Consider the following 19027-nt stretch of genomic DNA (forward strand, 5'->3'; position numbering starts at 1 on the left):
CCTCTCCTTCCCCTAGGTTCTTCAGAACCATTCTTTTTTTTTTTAGATTCCATATATACGTGTTAGCATACGGTATTTGTTTTTCTCTTTCTGACTTACTTCACTCCGTATGACAGACTCTAGGTCCATCCACCTCACTACAAATAACTCAATTTCCTTTCCTTTCATGGCTGAGTAATATTCTATTGTATATATGTGCCACATCTTCCTTATCCATTCATCTGTTGATGGACACTTAGGTTGCTTCCATGTCCTGGCTATTGTAAATAGTGCTGCAATGAACACTGTAGTACATGACTCTTTTAGAATCATGGTTTTCTCAGGGTATATGCCCCATAGTGGGATTGTTGGGTCGTATGGTAGTTCTATTTTTAGTTTTTTAAGGAACCTCCACACTGTTCTCCATAGTGGCTGTATCAATTTACATTCCCATTACATTCCCATGGGTTCCCTTTTCTCCACAACCTCTCCAGCATTTACTGTTTGTAGATTTTTTGATGATGGCCATTCTGACCGGTGTGAGGTGATACCTCATTGTAGTTTTGATTTGCATTTCTCTAATGATTAGTGATGTTGAGCATCCTTTCATGTGTTTGTTGGCAATCTGTATATCTTCTTTGGAGAAATGTCTATTTAGGTCTTCTGCCCATTTTTGGATTGGGTTGTTTGTTTTTTTGATATTGAGCTGCATGAGTTGCTTGTAAATTTTGGAGATTAATCCTTTGTCAGTTGCTTCATTTGCAAATATTTTTTCCCATTCTGAGGGCTGTCTTTCTTTTCGTCTTATGTTTTCCTTTGCTGTGCAAAAGCTTTAAGTTTCATTAGGTCCCATTTATTTTTGTTTTTATTTCCATTTCTCTAGAAGGTGGGTCAAAAAGGTGCTGTGATTTATGTCATAGAGTGTTCTGCCTATGTTTTCCTCTAAGAGTTTTATAGTGTCTGGCCTTACATTGAGGTCTTTAATTCATTTTGCATTTATTTTTGTGTATGGTGTTAGGGAGTGTTCTAATTTCATTCTTTTACATGTAGCTGTCCAGTTTTCCCAGCACCACTTATTGAAGAGGCTGTCTTTTCTCCACTGTATATTCTTGCCTCCTTTATCAAAGATAAGGTGACCATATGTGCGTGGGTTTATCTCTGGCTTTCTATCCTGTTCTATTGATCTATATTTCTGTTTTTGTGCCAGTACCATGCAGTCTTGATTACTGTAGCTTTGTAGTATAGTCTGAAGTCCGGGAGCCTGATTCCTCCAGCTCCATTTTTCTTTCTCAACACTGCTTTGGCTATTCGGGGTCTTTTGTGTTTCCATACAAATTGTGAAATTTTTTGTTCTAGTTCTGTGAAAAATGCCATTGGTAGTTTGATGGGGATTGCACTGAATCTGCAGATTGCTTTGGGTAGTAGAGTCATTTTCACAATGTTGATTCTTCCCATCCAAGAACATGGTATATCTCTCTACCTGTTTGTATAATCTTTAATTCCTTTCATCATGTCTTATAGTTTTCTGCATACAGGTCTTTTGTCTCCTTAGGTAGATTTATTTCTAGGTATTCTATTCTTTTTGTTGCAGTAGTAAATGGGAGTGTTTCCTTAATTTCTCTTTCAAATTTTTCATCATTAGTGTATAGGAATGCAAGAGATTTCTGTGCATTTATTTTGTATCCTGCTACTTTACCAAATTCATTGATTTAGAGCTATAATTTTTAATATAAAAGATATAAGCTCATCCCTGAAGTATTAAAATCAATATCAATAATTTTAGGCACTTTTGAAATATACTATTAAGGGGTATTTAACTTATTTTCTGCACAGAGTTTCTACTTTAAATTTTAACAGATACCAACATGAAAATTCTGTGAAATATAACTGCTACCTAACCTTTTTCCAAGATCATTTCCTCTTTAGAATTGGTTATTGTTATGTATGATGGTTTCTCTCTTTTCCTCTGTGAGACAGACTGAAGCAATGGGAAGACTATAAGCCTTGGAATCAGATGGACTAAGGTTCAAGTCACAGTCTTGACACTTAATACCGACCATGTGCCTTTGGGCAAGTTACTTATTAGCCTCTCCAGGTTTACTTCCTCCCATGTAAGATGTAAATATTAACTAATTTACCAGATTATTTTAAGGATTAGAGACAATGTATAGAAGCACCTAGGATATAACTGGTACTCAGTGAATTGTAGCTAATATTAATATTTGATTATTTTTATGAAATTCTTAAATTTTTGATAATGTCAGAAGTCATGAAAACATTTTTGTTCTGTTTAGCTTTTAATTTAAATTCATAGTTCACTGTGAATAGATTTTAAAAGGGAAATAAACAGAAAAGTGAAACAAAAAAGTTTGAAACGAAGGATTGGATGATGAGAAAAATTACCATTGAGATATATATATTTATTAGCATTTATTACATTTTACTTAAATGTGAATCTGAAATAAAAGAAATGGGATGCACAGAATTTGGGTTTTAATCTAATATATATCTATGATAAACCTTCATGTAGACTGTTACAACAGCATTTCCTTTGCTTCCCTGTTAGTTTTTACATAATGTGAATACTATCATTATAATGTGATCTCATGTTACAAAATTGGCCATACTCTACCTGTAAGCATTATTTGACCTGGCACTCATTATAATTTTCATACTCATAGGATTCTACAGCCAAAGATAATAATATAATCAGCATTCTACCTATCAATATTTCTAACTGCTGTATTTCACAGAGATGGGACTTTTTGTTTTTATCTGAAATGACTAGCTATATTCTTGAAGTCCTTTTTCCTTCCAAACTAAAAAAATATATATATAGATAGATACATGTAATACTCCATTATATTAATACTGTTACACCATTTAAGTGTTAAAGACTAACATATTTTATTAATGCCCATTTATATACAGAAAAATGGGATTCCACTGTGCATTATTTCTTGAAAGCAAGTATTATGCTATTTTCTGTTCTTCTGATATATAGAACTAACTGACTCTTGTTCTTTTTAATCATTATATGGTCAGCATCATTTGAGATATGATATATGGTAACAGGTAATTTTTTTTTACAAGAGAACAATGTAAACATTTTCTATTACAAACAATTTTTATTTTTCCATGTTAATTAGTTGGGATGTCTTAATATATTTGCTATAACGGTAGATTACATACCTATACTTTTAACATTTACATGTTAACCTGAATAGAAAAACTTAAGTTATACGTTTCAGGGATTCTACGTTCTGATGCTTTGGATAATAACATTAAACTCATCTCGTCTCTACCAAACATAAAAGAACATTATCTGTAATAAGAAGGGCTTAACAATATTTTCTTTTATTTACAAGTCAGTCTAAATATGGGTGCCCAGGGAAGAATCTATGTTTAAAGAGAAAAAGCAGATTAAACGCTTGCAGAGTCAGTACAGTATGCTAACTAAGCAAATTATGTAACCACTGAATTATATGTAAAATGTAACTAAGATAAATAGATAGATAGATTGATTGATTGATTGATTTATATAAATATAAGACTTAAAGAACTAAGGAGTTCTTCTGACTAAAACCCAATATTGGCCTTATTTCAGTTTAATTGGAAGAGGATCTCAAATTCATCTTCTCCATGAGATATCAGGAACGTGGATTTCTCTTTGTACCAAAGGTTAATAAGAAATGTGTCTGCAAAAGTCAAACAGCATTAAATACCAAAATCTGATTATTATTCTACAGGAGTTGTTCTGTCATTCATAATCTCTCCATGCTCCAAGCTTCCACAGCTAATCTTTAATGGATGACATGCAAGAAAGAAAAATAACTAACATATAGAGCAGAGACTCTAAAGTGAGCATTTAAGAAATAGAAATATAAGGCTTTTGAAGAAATATAAATATTTTAAATATCACAAAATAACATAAAAACTATTTAAATAAATACTCGTGTAAAAATTTACACATCTGTATACTGTAAATGCAATAGATTAATAAAAATTAAGAGACATTAAACACTAGACAATGCCCACTGAGACTGTTTCAGAAAAATGAAAGGCTTAATTAAACAAATTATTTTTAAAAGTTATAACCACGTCACTCACGTAAGAGTGATTAAATTAAATGGATTCCGATCAGGTCATACAATACTATCTCTCACTGTCAAACTTAATTTAAATAAAAGAATTTTTGAAGTATTTATGGTTTAATCACTTTATTTAGATGAGAAAAGACATTTACCTAAAGGACAGAGACAATGTTTCAGTTGTGCTTCTCTAAAACATCCCCTAGTATTTGAAGGTCATACATGTCAATTTACAAATCATATTATCCACATATATAATTTAATGAGTTAAAACATAATAAGACCTACTTATCAAATTCCTTTATTTTCTTTTTTGTAGAGATGTAAAATTTTTTTTCATATTTTCAAACTTTCTAAATAAGGTTAATTCTGAAAGCCAAGGAAAACTAAAACCTGTGTGGATAAGATGAAGTAAATAAAATATATTTTTAACAAGGAATACATATCAATTCTTTGTGAAACAAAACCATATATAAGTAGCTATGAGATAGTTATTTTAGTTACACTTTGATATGCCCCCTATTAGATCAAGAAGTCTTGAGAAAACACGATGGTGACATCATCACCTTATAATCATAATTACCATTTATTGAGTGCTTTCTAATGGGTTAAGCACTTCACAAACATTATCTCACTTAAACGTCACCAAACTATAAGGTAGGTTTTAACCAAATCTTAGTGAGCCTGTCACTTACACATGATAAGCACTAGAAAGATTAGAACAAAGTTCTGAATCCAAAGTCTAAGCATTTAACCACTATCTACTACAATGGTGTATTATGAATGAGAAGTGACTGCAAACAAAAAGACATGTTCGAAATACCAAATCTGTTTTATTTGCTGATGCATATTCAGTGCCTAGCACAGTGCCTAGTACATAAAAACCCCTCAATAAATATTTCTTTAATTTTTAAAGAAGTTAGCATAGTCCCTATTAAGCACCTAATAAAAACAGTATCAATGGTGGTGATGATGATGACGGTGATGTCAAAAAAGTAGGGGAAGGTAAAAAGGTCAACCATTTGAGATTTTATCATGATGTAGGTCACAACGGAGTTTCCAACTCTCATGAGATCACATTATAATGATAGTATTCACATTATGTAAAACTAACAGGGAAGCAAAGGAAATGCTATTGTAACAGTGTACATGAAGGTTTATCATAGGTATATATTAGATTAAAACCCAAATTCTGTGCATCCCATTTCTTTTATTTCAGATTCACATTTAAGTAAAATGTAATAAATGCTAATAAATATATATATCTCAATGGTAATTTTTCTCATCATCCAATCCTTCGTTTCAAACTTTTTTGTTTCACTTTTCTGTTTATTTCCCTTTTAAAATCTATTCACAGTGAACTATGAATTTAAATTAAAAGCTAAACAGAACAAAAATGTTTTCATGACTTCTGACATTATCAAAGATTTAAGAATTTCATAAAGATAAAAATAATCAAATATTAATATTAGCTATAATTCACTGAGTACCAGTTATATCCTAGGTGCTTCTATACATTGTCTCTAATCCTTAAAATAATCTGGTAAATTAGTTAATATTTACATCTTTCATGGGAGGAAGTAAACCTGGAGAGGCTAATAAATAACTTACCCAAAGGCACATGGTCGGTATTAAGTGTCAAGACTGTGACTTGAACCTTAGTCCATCTGATTCGAAGGCTTATAGTCTTCCCATTGCTTCAACCTGTCTCACAAAGTACTGGGAACATTTTGTTTTATGTGGTTTTGATTATACAAGATTCTTATTCTTATAAATTATACAATCAGCTGGGGAGACAAGTTGGACTAACATATACATAAGTTACGTAACAAAGACATAAAAGTAAAAAAGGGAGAAATCTGAAGGACAAGAAAAATGGCACAGGTAAAATGGCAAGATCTGATCAAAGCCATCACATGGATTTCACATGACGTTGGTTTATGTAATCTTTACGTGTTGAACCTATCACAGGAATTATTTTAAGATTAGAGAGCAAGTAACTTTAAAAAATCACATCTTTTAAAAGTAACATTACTTTTTCTAATACTAAATCACTGCAGAAAACCTGAAAAGGCAGAAAAAATCCTGTTAATTGAAGCATTTATACATCCATTAACACTATCAAAATTTGACTCTCATTTTATATTATATACATGTGTATATAGTTTTAACAGAAATTATAAATACAGCTTCCCCCTACTTCTTTCACTTAACTTTAATTCATAAAATTTTTTTCATATCATTAAATATTCTTTAAAAACGCTTTTTAATTACTGCACAATGTCTCATACCATAAAGGTACCTGAATTTATTTAACCATTGCCTTATTATTCGATTGATTCTAATTCTATTGCTATCATAACTAATACTGATATGAATATTCTTATAAATATATATATAAATCTTTACATTTAATATACTCAAAGAAAATGGTTATTTCCTTAGAATACCTCATATTTTAATTAACATTTGAAAAACCTATAGACATACATTTTTGTATCCTATTTGCAATTTCCAATGCTGAGATATTTTAGCATGTATTTCTTTTAATGTGGAATATTTTGGCTTTTAAAACATTTTATATTCTGCTTAAGTATACTATACTATTTTTACGTGTATGCACATTTGTAATATACTTTAGCAAATACATTTTTATTTTGAATATAAAAATGAGCAGTGATAGAAACAAATATCCACGCTTGTGTGGATTCTCTGTTCTTTCATATGACTAAATAAAACATTTATCACATGTACTCATAGTACCATAATGTTCCTCTTTCTATGAGGGTAGTAACATACTTTTTTTTGTTATTGTGTTTAGCTTTTTGATTACACTTACTATTGATCACGTAGGAGATAAGCTTTTTCAAGATTAGCTTTCTTTTTTAAGATAAACTTTTAAAAAATTCATGTATAATGAGAAAATATGAAAAAGTTCAAGAGTTACCAAGAGTCAGTTGATAAATTTCCTGTAGTTTCAAACCAATGGATTTCTTAAACAATTCAGTTTTTTTCTTTTGACATATTATAATAATAATTCTCTCTAAGGTTAAAATTAAATTATCTTAAAGTTTTTAATAAGATAGAACTAAAACATTAAAAAGTAAAGATACATTTTGAAAATTTATACTTTAAAAACCTTAGGGGATTTAAATTTTGAGTCATTTTTTTCTTTTTTTAAAATTTATTTATTTTTGGCTGCATTGAGTCTTTGTTGCTGTGCACACGCTTTCTCTAGCTGCGGCAAGTGGGGGCTACTCTTCATTGCGGTGTGCAGGCTTCTCACTGTGGTGGCTTCTCTTGTTGTGAAGCACAGGCTCTAGGCATGCGGGCTTCAGTAGCTGTGGCACATGGGCTCAGTAGTTGTGGCTCACGAGCTCTAGAGCGCAGGCTCAGTAGTTGTGGCTCATGGGCCTAGTTGCTCCGCGGCATGTAGGATCTTCCCGGACCAGGACTCGAACCCGTGTCCCCTGCATTGGCAGGTGGATTCTTAACCACTGCACCACCAGGGAAGTCCTTGAGTCATTTTTATAACTAAATGGTTGGACATGTTTCTTTAGGATTGCTTAGCTCCAGAGAAACTATATAGCACTGCTATTTTCATCAACTTAGGAAGCTATAAAAATATCCTCAGCATCTTTCAAACATTCAACATTTATTAAAATAGTATTTTGTCATTAATGAGAAGAATTTGATGTTAACAAGAATTATAAAGCAATCAAATTCTTTCCATTTTATGCATGTGTGATTCATACCGTTTAGTAATAGGGAACCCTTAAATACATACTAATAAATAAATATGTAAAGTATATGATTAGCTATATTACACAAAAGTTTAAAGAGTAAATATTAATGCTTAATGAATTTTCTCCTCCAAGAGATAAATGAGCTACCCAGATATATGAATTCATGATTTACAATAAATCACAATGGCCTAAATCTTATTAAATTACATCTGTTAAGACACATACAAAGTTAAATTATAATGCAAACACCTTAAAACAAATGTATTTCTTGTAATACCATTCCAGCAATTAGTATACATATTTGATTATAAAAAGCCAAGAAACTTCTAAATTGTTCTAAATTTATATTTGAATTATTCATTTTTAACATACTGTTAATTTTCCTTAAAATATATTACTCTCATATTTCCCCACTAAAAAAGAAACAAAAATTTCATAGTTGTTTAACATAATAGAAAAACAACCATCTGGTATTTGGCTGGAGTATTTATTTATGATCATCTTAGTTATATTTTCATGGTGATGTTCTACTTTGCACGGTAATATTTTGAAGACAGACAGTATCTGTTAATCATGTCTCTGACCTAAAACACCAGAATTCTTTCATATGCAACCAGGTTAAGTGGTTTATTTTTTTTTTTAATTTTTTATGTATGTATGGCTGCTTTGGGTCTTCCTTGCTGCATGTGGGCTTTCTCTGGTTGTGGCGAGTGGGGGCTACTCTTCATTGGTGTGCATGGGCTTCTCATTGCAGTGGCTTCTCTTGTTGAGGAGCACAGGCTTCAGTGGTTGTGACACGCGGGCTTCAGTAGTTGTGGCTCGCGGGCTCAGTAGTTGTGGCTCGCAGGCTCTAGAGCGCAGGCTCAGTAGTTGTGGTGCACGGGCTTAGTTGCTCCGAGGCATGTGGGATCCTCCTGGACCAGGGCTTGAACCAGTGTCCTCTGCGTTGGCAGACGGATTTTTAACCACTGTGCCACCAGCGAAGTCCCAGGTTAAGTGATTTATAAAGTATGATTATAACTTCAAACTAATCACAAAATATAATTACTTTTTAAAAGCATTCCAATTGATATAAAAATGTTAAAATAAGGGATCTATAAAATGCCTCTGAGTGCTAATTTCTACTATTCTATGAAATGTCTCTTTTCTTAACACACTAAAACAGTGTGAGGAAGAGAGTCACAGGGATAATATATAAAATGTAGAGAGAGAGAGAGAGACAGAGTCCATCAGAGACAACTGAGAATCACCTGATCATATCTATAACACATCACAGATACATTTTAAAAATTTTCTCCTTGCCATGACCTGTGAATGAAGATAGACTCCAAAACATATTTCAGGCATTCATTTATAATCTTAAACTCTGGCAACCTTTTACCAGAAAACATTATCTTCAGGGAAAGATCTTTTCAGGGCAAACATTATCTTCATCATCACCCACGTCATCAGATGAAAATTAATTAACAGCACAAAACAGATTTTTGAATCAAATGTAGGTTTTCACTGGCAATGAATATATGACTATCTTCATACAAAGGGGAAGTATTTCCTCTCAACAAGCTAAAACAATAAGTGGTATGTGAACTGCTGGTTGAAAGGTAGAGGCACTGGTAATCATTATTTCCCCTTGTTTGTTCAGGCCCTTCCAACAAAACAAACAACCTTTTTGTGATTGGATTGACATGGTGTTAACAATGCATTTAATGCCCAAATCAGTATGAATACAGGTAAAGCTCTCACTAATACCAGTACCAGGATGTTAAAGCCACCTATTTTCTAAGCAGCCAAAAAAAAAAAAGAAGGAAGACAGAGCTTTCCCTCCTTTGACAAATAAGCTAGTATGCTACTATTCACCAAGCACATCAGATAATAACCTTATGTATGACTTTGAATGCCATATGTTAATACTGATCTACTATACCTGCTGTTTTTTCAGCAATTTGAGCTTCTGTTGCTTTTTCTTGGAGTTCCAGTTTAAGCTTTAGTTTTCTCTGTTCTTTATCTTCTTTAGTCAGTTTTTCTTGAAGCTAAAACACATTGAAAAAAACATAGATTCTTACTAATAAATTTCTTGCACAAATATACTTAATCCCGAAGATAATTTTTGCTTTTCTCTAGACCCTTATAGAATAACTGTATTAACTTACTGAATACATAGCTCCAGGGGAAAAAAAAATTTAAGGTTTTGAGATATTTTATAAAATAATAATTACCTGAAATGACATAGAAATTATAAAAACATTTTAATATACACTTAATTTATGTGTGTGTATAGGCAAATGAAATTAAAGAAGGAACAACATTATTATTAAAAATAACTACTGCAGCAAAAAGCAATCTGATCCATTCTTTTGTCTTAAAGCAAAAGACTTGGAAGGGACTATCATAATAAAATAATGGGTAGCACAAATTATAGCTTCTTAGTAATTCTAATATTTTGAAACAAAATTAATTAAGATAATAATCTTAATATTTGATACAAATCTCCCTTTGAGAATGCTATGCCATCATATTCCATTTAAATTGGCATTGGCACCTGGCTCATAATTGGCATGTAATAAACAGCTGGTAAATGAAAATACAGAAAATATCTCAGGCTTTCATACAGGACCCCTCCAAATGTTTTCTTTTTAATTTCTCCCTCCGTTTATGTCATTTGTGCTGTTTTCCGTCAGACATGATCAACATTCTTAACATCATGCTTCAGTTTGATTAGGTCAAACAACTAGAATATTAGAATCAGAAAAGTATGTAGAGGTTAAAAAAAAGAAAAAGAAGGCAAGCATAGAAAGTGAACATTATTTAATAATATTATTTAAAGCTCAAAGGAATGTAACTAGAAAAAGAGTCAGAAAAGATAAAACATGACATGACAAATTGGATTGGACAAAATGTAGCAGTATAAGATAACACAAGGTAAATGACAAGATTTCCAAGCCTTGCTAATTTAAAGTTTACATATATTATTGAGGTGAAATACAGGGCACAGATACTACTAAAAAAAAGAAAAAAAAGTTAAGAAAGTAACATGAAATCAATGAAGTAAAATTTGAATTTTTTAGGTACCACACATCTATGAAAAAGGAAGTGATATTGCAAGCCACCGAGGCAGGAAACCAAAGAAATTGCTTTTCACAGCTCATGTCTCAACTCAATCACACTGTGAATGGCATGGTATGGCAACAGCATAAAGCTACTGTTAAAGGATTAAAGTACACAATAAAACTGAATTATGATGAGTGACAAAGCAAACTTAGAAGGTCAACAGCTAAAAGTATACTGTACAATCATCAGACTTTCTATATTGTACCTTTTTATTGCTTGCTTTGAGAATGTCCAGTTCTTTGAGAAGCAATGCTATTGTCTCCTCTTCATTTAAGTCTGAAGTAACTTGACAAGGAATCATACATTTGTAATGTAAATCATTATTTCTATGTTCCATAATGCTGTAATAAAGAAAACTATTAAAACAATATACATATAATTTCAACTATATAGGATCTATACATTTTACACTTCAAATGGGGGAAACATTTAATTTTAACAGTAAGTATGTAAAGTTACTTAGTTTAAATTTTTTCTTGTTATGCACTGTTAAGAAAATACTATGGATGAAAAAGACTAAACACTGCAATTTCACAGAGGTGCTAATATACAATATATCACAGCAGTGCTAATATATCAATTTCACAGGGAGAGCTAAATCTGTGAAAAGCATTTAGTAATGTCTAGAGATTCATGGTTCAGTATACTTAAAGATCGCAGTTTTTAAGGGCTTGCGAATATTAATTCAATTTGTACTTCTTGTCAGGACTCTAGATACATTTCTTACTTTTCTGAAAATGGGAACAATAAATATTCTTTCATTATAATTGACAGAATATCATATTTTCATTATTAAATTCGTAACATTAAAAATGAAAACCTATTCCTGTAACATTTAAGCAAAAAAAAATTTGTACAATGTGTATGCTATTTGAGAACAATATTAACTTGTTAGCAAGTACTATAAAGGAAGGGAAGGGAAAAGAGATGACTTTAGCCTAATCTCTATTATTTACTTTTCCCATGTGGTTATAAAGTTTATCACCTCTTCATTCATCCCTACTCCCCAAAAATGTACTCCAAACTGCACTTTGATAAGAATATAACTGATTGCGAAGAAAGTGGAACATATTAATATATCTACTTCATTATATATTAATATTCATTAATATAGCTATTTCATAATTTTTAAGTAAATAGAAATAGCTATTCCTATGTAAAACTCCGTTAAAAAGCATTCCATAAAATAATGATTTTTGTCTGGACTGAAAACATAATATTTATATTTCAATATAATTATAAATTATATTAGTTTGAGAATCTTTAAATTTAGCAGTATTTTCATAGTATATGACTAATTATCAAAGTGCTTTTCTCCCATAGGTAAAAGTCACAGGTGTCAAAATTCAAATCCCTTCATGAAATAGGTAGCTACATAAAGTGAATGGGTAGAAACTACAGAATGCAAAATAATAAGGAAGGTAAATGGGAGAGTAGACAACCCTTCTAAAAGCATTCAAATTCATTTAAATGAAGAAGAGTGCTGACCAAAATCAAATCATATCTTTGGGCTTATTTTGTCTTGGAGCTGCCAGGTTATGGCTCTGATGAATAATATCCCATTTAATATCAACTTAATAGCTATTTCCAGATCCTTAATGAAAGGTCACTTAAAATAATATTCAACAAAAAAATATAAAACCTCATGACCTTCATTCAAACTCACCTTGTGCTTTTTCACTCAGTGATTTAGATACATTATATCAATGTAATGAAAATAGTAGAAAACTCTAGTATTAGATTCCTCAAATTCTAATAAGTTAATGATATGTCAAATTTAGGCCACATCAAAAAGAAGAAAGGGAGGGACAGAGAGAGGGAGGAAGGAAGGAAGAGTTCTCCCAATTCTTACTTTCTAAATCTAAGGCTGCTAGCACTCACTTGGACTTTTCTGTAGTGCAGTAAGCTGTCTCATCACCTAGATGAGGACTGATGACTTGAAAATTCCTTGATCTCTGCTCTGGCAATTCTATGCCCTCATAAGTAGCTTCATTAACTAATTCATTGGATTTCTGATGCATGCTTCCCTTAGAATTCACAGGCAGTTGCTCATCTAGCTGTGTAGTTTTATTTCTCCCCGTGGTCTCTTGTTCAAGATAACCATGGGTTACGTCTGCATTTAAAACAAAACAAAAACATGAGATATGAAACACCATCATTACATGTTAAATCAATCAAATGAATATTTTTGTGGAAATAAGAGCTCTCACAGCTTTAAACATGCACTTACTAACCTTACTCCTATTGTTATCAGATAAACATGTACAGAGTGATTTTGCCACAAATATTTCCATTTCCACAGTCAGTGGGCATTTAGGACAGTGGTTTACAACCTTAAGTGCACATCAGCTGAGGATTTTTTAAAAATCCTCAAGCTCAGGCCACATCTTCTACTAATTAAATCAAAAATCTCTGGGAGTGATCACATGATTCCAGTATACAATCAAGGGTGGGAACCACTGACTTAGAGGTTATTATTTTCTACATTAACTTTTCTTTCCTAGATTTTGAAAAATAGGATGCAATAAGTTAACTGATTACAGTGAAATGATAATGTGCATGGAATTTGGGTATTGGCCTGAGTTAAAATTCTGGCTTTGCCAAGCACATAACTTTGGGGAAATTACTTTACCCTTCCATACCTCAGATTCTGGTTTGCAAAATGGACACATAATAGTACTTACTTGAGTTGTTCTAAGGATTAACTGAATTAAGAATTAATGAATGCAAAGTGCCTGGCCTAGTGTTTGGCACATCAATCAATGTTAGCTATTATTTTTGTAATCATCATCATATAAAAATGGAAATAATACAAGGAGAATTATTTTTAACTTCCATTTTATCAGATATGTATTATACATTAGAGAATATTTTGTAATGCCTGGCTATCTCATAAATATTAGTTATTTTAAGCTGTAACTAGTAAATAATAGCTATTTCAAAGGAAGAGTGTATATCTGATGTTATAGTGAAATTCTGGGGAGAAAATGACACACAAGCAAGTGCACAAACAAACTCTTTTAACCAGTAAATCAGATCAACAGGCACAAATACTGATTGTAACTAGGACTTTATTATTTCCAACAGAAATAATTCTTCAACTTTTAAAAGCAGGTGAATCTCACCTACTTGTTGATGATGCCTTCTTTAACTTGCCGAACTTAAAATCCCTTTGAGGCAGAAGAAGAGTAGTTTTAGAATAAAAACAAATGGGAAACATAAATAAGGTACTCATTCTTTAAGAAGAAATTCTTTGCTTACATATATGCTGAAATTAGGTAGAGCCAGTCATAAACTCCAAGTCCTGGATATTATCTTATTGGTGGCTGAATGCTAGATCAGAAACCATTCGTTTTCGGTCAATTACTCTCTATTTCCCCGTGTTTGTGGGAATAAACTGGGAGAAAGTGCTATCATAATTACATACTGTGATATATCTATGAAATTTCATTATATTTTGTTTTAAACTTTAACAAGTATGGTATCTGAAGATTATTTGTTGGTTCTTGACATTTCAAAACACTTAATTTGCTTTAGATGTTCATCATGCTACTTTTCTAGAATAGGCTGGTATTAGTACCCCCAAATCTGAATGAGGTATTATAAAATTTTATAAATGGACACTAAGGAATACCACTATCATTAACAGGCCATGCTTTTTTAACACTAACATATAACTTTATAGGCAATTCAAAGAAAGAAAATTATAAATAGTTATGGAAAACAGTATCAAAATAACAAAAATTGTCTCCAGGGGCATATCAGAAGGTAACTATTAGGCTCTATGCTATTCTCCAGTTTATGAGGTACAAAGATTCTTCAGAAGGTAAAAGGATAAGCCAAGGAGCATTGCCAGCTAGAAAAAGCCCCTAGTTCCCCATGACAACACCTTATCAATTGCTTCAGAATCTTAAGTCTTGACTCTGTGACCTGTTTTTGAGACCAAACTTACCATTATCTGCAACTTGTCCCATGTTTTCACCTCTGTATTTCTGGGTCTAGTGCAGCATCTCTCTTCTTTCAGTTTTTTATTTCTAACCTGTGAGTGCTTACTTTACCCCATCCCTGATATCTATATTGCTATTTGGTTACTAGATTTATAGCTCTCTTTCTCACTTCAGCTTACCTAATGTCAAATTTCATGATCCCTGAACTCCTGGTAAATCACTGCCTTTTAACCTGTGACTGTACTATATTCTCCAAACTGAGAGCAGACATGGAACCTTCTCAATAACAGGGCTCTTTACTGATCCCTCCTGGATCCTACTAATTATAACCCCCTGAAGTATTATCAAAATAAACTCATCAAGCTCTAACACACTTCTGGATTTTAATTTTAAATGTTTAATATTTTTGAAGAATTCATACTGTATGATTTGGCTCTGTTCTGGATGTTTCTATCCTTGCTCTGTAGCAAAAGCTTTTAGATTCCTAACTGAAACTGTTCACCAGATATTTGGAACCTGCTCTACAACTATCCATACTCTTCCACTGAGAATTTAATTTTACTTTAGAGTAAACAGAGCTGATTTATAAAATTTTCCTTCCGGTCTTTTTTTTTTTTTGGACCAACTGTTTTAGCAAATATTGCTTAAATCCTCTGAATGCTCTCAATACTTTTCTACTCTGCCATATTGCATTACCCGATATCAGAATTTGATCATTTGTATAGAAAGTTTGATGCCCTCAATTTATTTATTTATTCATTAATTTAATAATAATCCATGGAAATGCTGCAGTGTGATATATCATGTGATAAGTACTGGGAAAACAAAGATGGGTAAGAAACAGATTCTTCCCTCAAGGACTCTACAGTAAGAGAAGGAAGACAAACTGATCTAGTAATTTGAATACAATGTACTAAGGAGTATGCTAGGGCTACAGAGACCACAAAAAAAAACATGCTAGACATCCTGATGCTCTACTGGAAGACTCGGAGAAGATTTCACAAAGGCATTTGTTCCAAAACAGGACAAGCAGAAATATGCAAAGTAATGGACTGTCAAAGAGTTTGAGCTTGGTGAAGTAAAGAGAAAGTTGACAGACTATAAGAATAAGAGAACAGGAAGAATGAGTACGGAAGAGAAGAAATAGCTTTAGGAAAAACACAAAGACATTTGTTGTTCTGAAAGGACAAGGTGCTATAGTTGAGTGAAAACTTGTAAAATGAGTAACACTGTAAAGACAAATTCCAAGATGTGGTAGATCTGGGAATGTGTTGATTAAATAGACTGATGATGAAGGTACTTGGAGAGGAGGAAGTCAAGGTATCAGGGTACAGGGAGTGCCATCTTTCAAGAAACTGAAGTCATTCAGAAAAATGGCAAGAAATGGAGAGGAGAAATGAAAGACAAATGCAAAAGACTTCACTGACTGCATAAACATGCTAAAGAAGACAGAGCCAGATGAGAAAGCTAACTGATGTTAGTTAACAGTCATTTCTTTCTACCTGTTTACTTTGAAATAATTCCAGTCTTATAAAAAAGTTGCAAAAATAGTACAATGAATTACTATACACCCTTCATCCAGATTCCTCAATGTTAACATTTTACCACGCTTGCTTTATTATTTATTCTATGTCTGTCTACCTACACATACATAATTTTTTCTGAAACATTTGAGAGTAAGTTGCTGGCATGATACACTTCGACTTTTCAAGTCAAATTTTAAGATACTGCTGTATCATACTTCATTTTACCAAATTTTCTTTATCTTATTCACAGCTCAATTTAAATTCAGAGAATACGATAGTATTTAGTTACTCTAACTCAGTCTTCAATTATTTTTCCTAAACTCTCCAGCCCCAGAAGAAGGACTTCTATCAAGTGATAACAGGATGATGCCACTAAAAGCTTTAGTTGAGATGCTGTATTACCCCATCACTTGAAAGAAAATTGCATTAGAAATATACCAATAAAATGCAACAAAAAGTGAAGTTATAGGTCTGTTTCATACACTATTCGAATAGAAAGATAAGATAGATGTTTTAAAGAACAATTCACTTCTGATTCAAATTCATCTCTAGGCAGATGAAAGTTTAAACTAAAACTATTCTATTGATTGCTCTCTATCTCTCTCATATGGTTTGAAATGGAAACTCTATAACTTTCTTTAGTAATTTGCTTCAGTGTTGAATCAATGTCATTGTTAATTGTTCCATCATTATGACTAACAGAATTAATACTATTTAAATTCATTTCTCCATAGGAACTTATAGAATAAGTTATTAATCTCTTCTTCATAATTCATAAGTCTATGAAATCAAACTTTCTTTTCTCAAATAACAGGAAATTTTTTATGACAACTATCAATCCCTTTATTTATTTGCTCTTCTGCAGGCACACTGCACTATTTGGACATAAGAATTTTAACCACTTCAAACCAAATATATTCCCCGATTTTTGCTATTATTATTTAATGCTATCACTGCCATGTAAACCTATCCTGTGACCATTTGAAAATGATGTTATGGAAGATTATTACTCACTATTCCTCAAATGCCACCTACTGCTATTGTTAGAGACAGTTTATTCATCTGGGCAAAGTGGGTAAATTTAGTAAAGACTTTTTAGAATCCTAATACTTAATACATGTGCCTAGGCCAGCTGTATTATATGCTTTGAAGACCCTGTATCTCCCTAGTGACTTTCATACTGTTTCCAATGGATCATTTTCATGATCTAACAAATTCTCCCTTTACTCCTGGAGGTATTACTATTGTCAACTATCCCAATGTTAGCGTTGCTACTAAATTCTCAGTTCCTTAGTCTAGAAAATTAACAGCATTATACTATTTCCTAACCTAGTAAAGAAAACTTTAGGATCCCTTTTGAGTTCAATTCTCCAGACAATTATACATTAATGTCAGTTAAATTGATTGAATTGAATTAATTGAATATACTCAGTTAAATTGATGCTACCCAAGAAATCATAAATCATGGCCAAAAATAACTGTTACTTCACAACTACTATATAGAAGTGAGGAGGTGGCTAGAATCAAATAGGGATTCTTAGAGGCTGGGGAATTTTGTTCTGTCTGGCTTTGTAAATAGTTTGTGACAACTGGTATCTGTGTAAATGGATTTGATGGTCCCCTGGGGGGTCAATACTGTTTACAGAGCTGTTTCTTCAGAGTGGTTGAGCTAGAATTGTCTCTAGGGATCCTACAGGGGTTACTCAGAATAGCAACATCTCCGGTACCTGAGAGCTCAGTGGCAGAAAAGAGAAAGAGGAATGGAGGTGCTATAGGCAGGTACATTCGAATAAATGGATCTCTCTCCTTCAGATGCAGGTGCTACTCAGGGGTACTTGTATTTAAAACGAACCATAAAGGAAGCAATTTGTTAATGTGCTCTCTGACACTTGCTAACATAATTGGTCACCACTTCTTTACACTCTATCTTTTCTTTTTTTGGAAAGGTTATTACTTATATCGTAGCATCTGATTTTATAAATAGAAAAAGAACAAAAACCTCACGTTTATTGCTTCTTTTGTATATTGTCTATCACTACATTATGTAAAAACACCAAAATGATATGATACTTTTTGCTATTAAATAAGTGTAAATTTGATTTCATGATGGAAGTACTATAGTAGTCCCATATTTTAAACAAATGTCTTTTTTTCAATGGTTAAGAATTTTTCTAAGCAAACATTAGTTTCAACACAGTATCAGCTAGTTGCTCCTAACCAATTCCTTAACTGAGTTACACGTAGATTATCTATCTGTATGTGTGTATAAATATTCTTTATTCCCTTTACTAAATATTTCCGACTATTTGCTTCCTTTATGTGTGTGTGGCGGTTAGTTTTCCACATAGATGCATATATGGGTTTTTCTATCCCCAAACATAAAAGAAGGACATCAGAAACTTTTGCCATATCATAGTGGTTCCACTTAATATGAGTGAGTACAAGAGCAAAGTTTAGACCTTCCAAGTAGAATACTGGTGTATTTAGAGTTTCCAAGCAGAACCACAGTGCATGGGCTCTGAAGACTGACTGCAGAGTTTGAATTCTGGCTCTACCACACAGCTGTATGACCTTTACCAAATTACTAAACCTCTCATCAATTTCCGTATCAGTAAAAAGCACATAATAAA

At 32.3% G+C, this 19027-nt stretch overlaps 1 protein-coding gene across 5 annotated transcripts in view; it reads right to left on the minus strand.

Annotated features, from left to right (window-relative positions):
- Positions 1-19027, minus strand: part of MIPOL1 (mirror-image polydactyly 1) — a 317627-nt gene that overhangs the window by 229954 nt on the left and 68646 nt on the right. For all 5 annotated transcript variants that reach the window (XM_068532647.1, XM_068532746.1, XM_068532830.1 and 2 more), the window contains 3 exons: positions 12806-13037; positions 11130-11265; positions 9741-9846 (listed from right to left, as the gene is read on the minus strand). In XM_068532647.1, the coding sequence (XP_068388748.1) occupies positions 9741-9846; positions 11130-11265; positions 12806-13037 (474 nt within the window). The remainder of the gene's footprint in view (positions 1-9740; positions 9847-11129; positions 11266-12805; positions 13038-19027) is intronic.

The sequence above is a fragment of the Eschrichtius robustus genome, chromosome 1 (genome assembly GCF_028021215.1).
Source record: "Eschrichtius robustus isolate mEscRob2 chromosome 1, mEscRob2.pri, whole genome shotgun sequence".
Lineage (NCBI taxonomy): Eukaryota > Metazoa > Chordata > Mammalia > Artiodactyla > Eschrichtiidae > Eschrichtius > Eschrichtius robustus.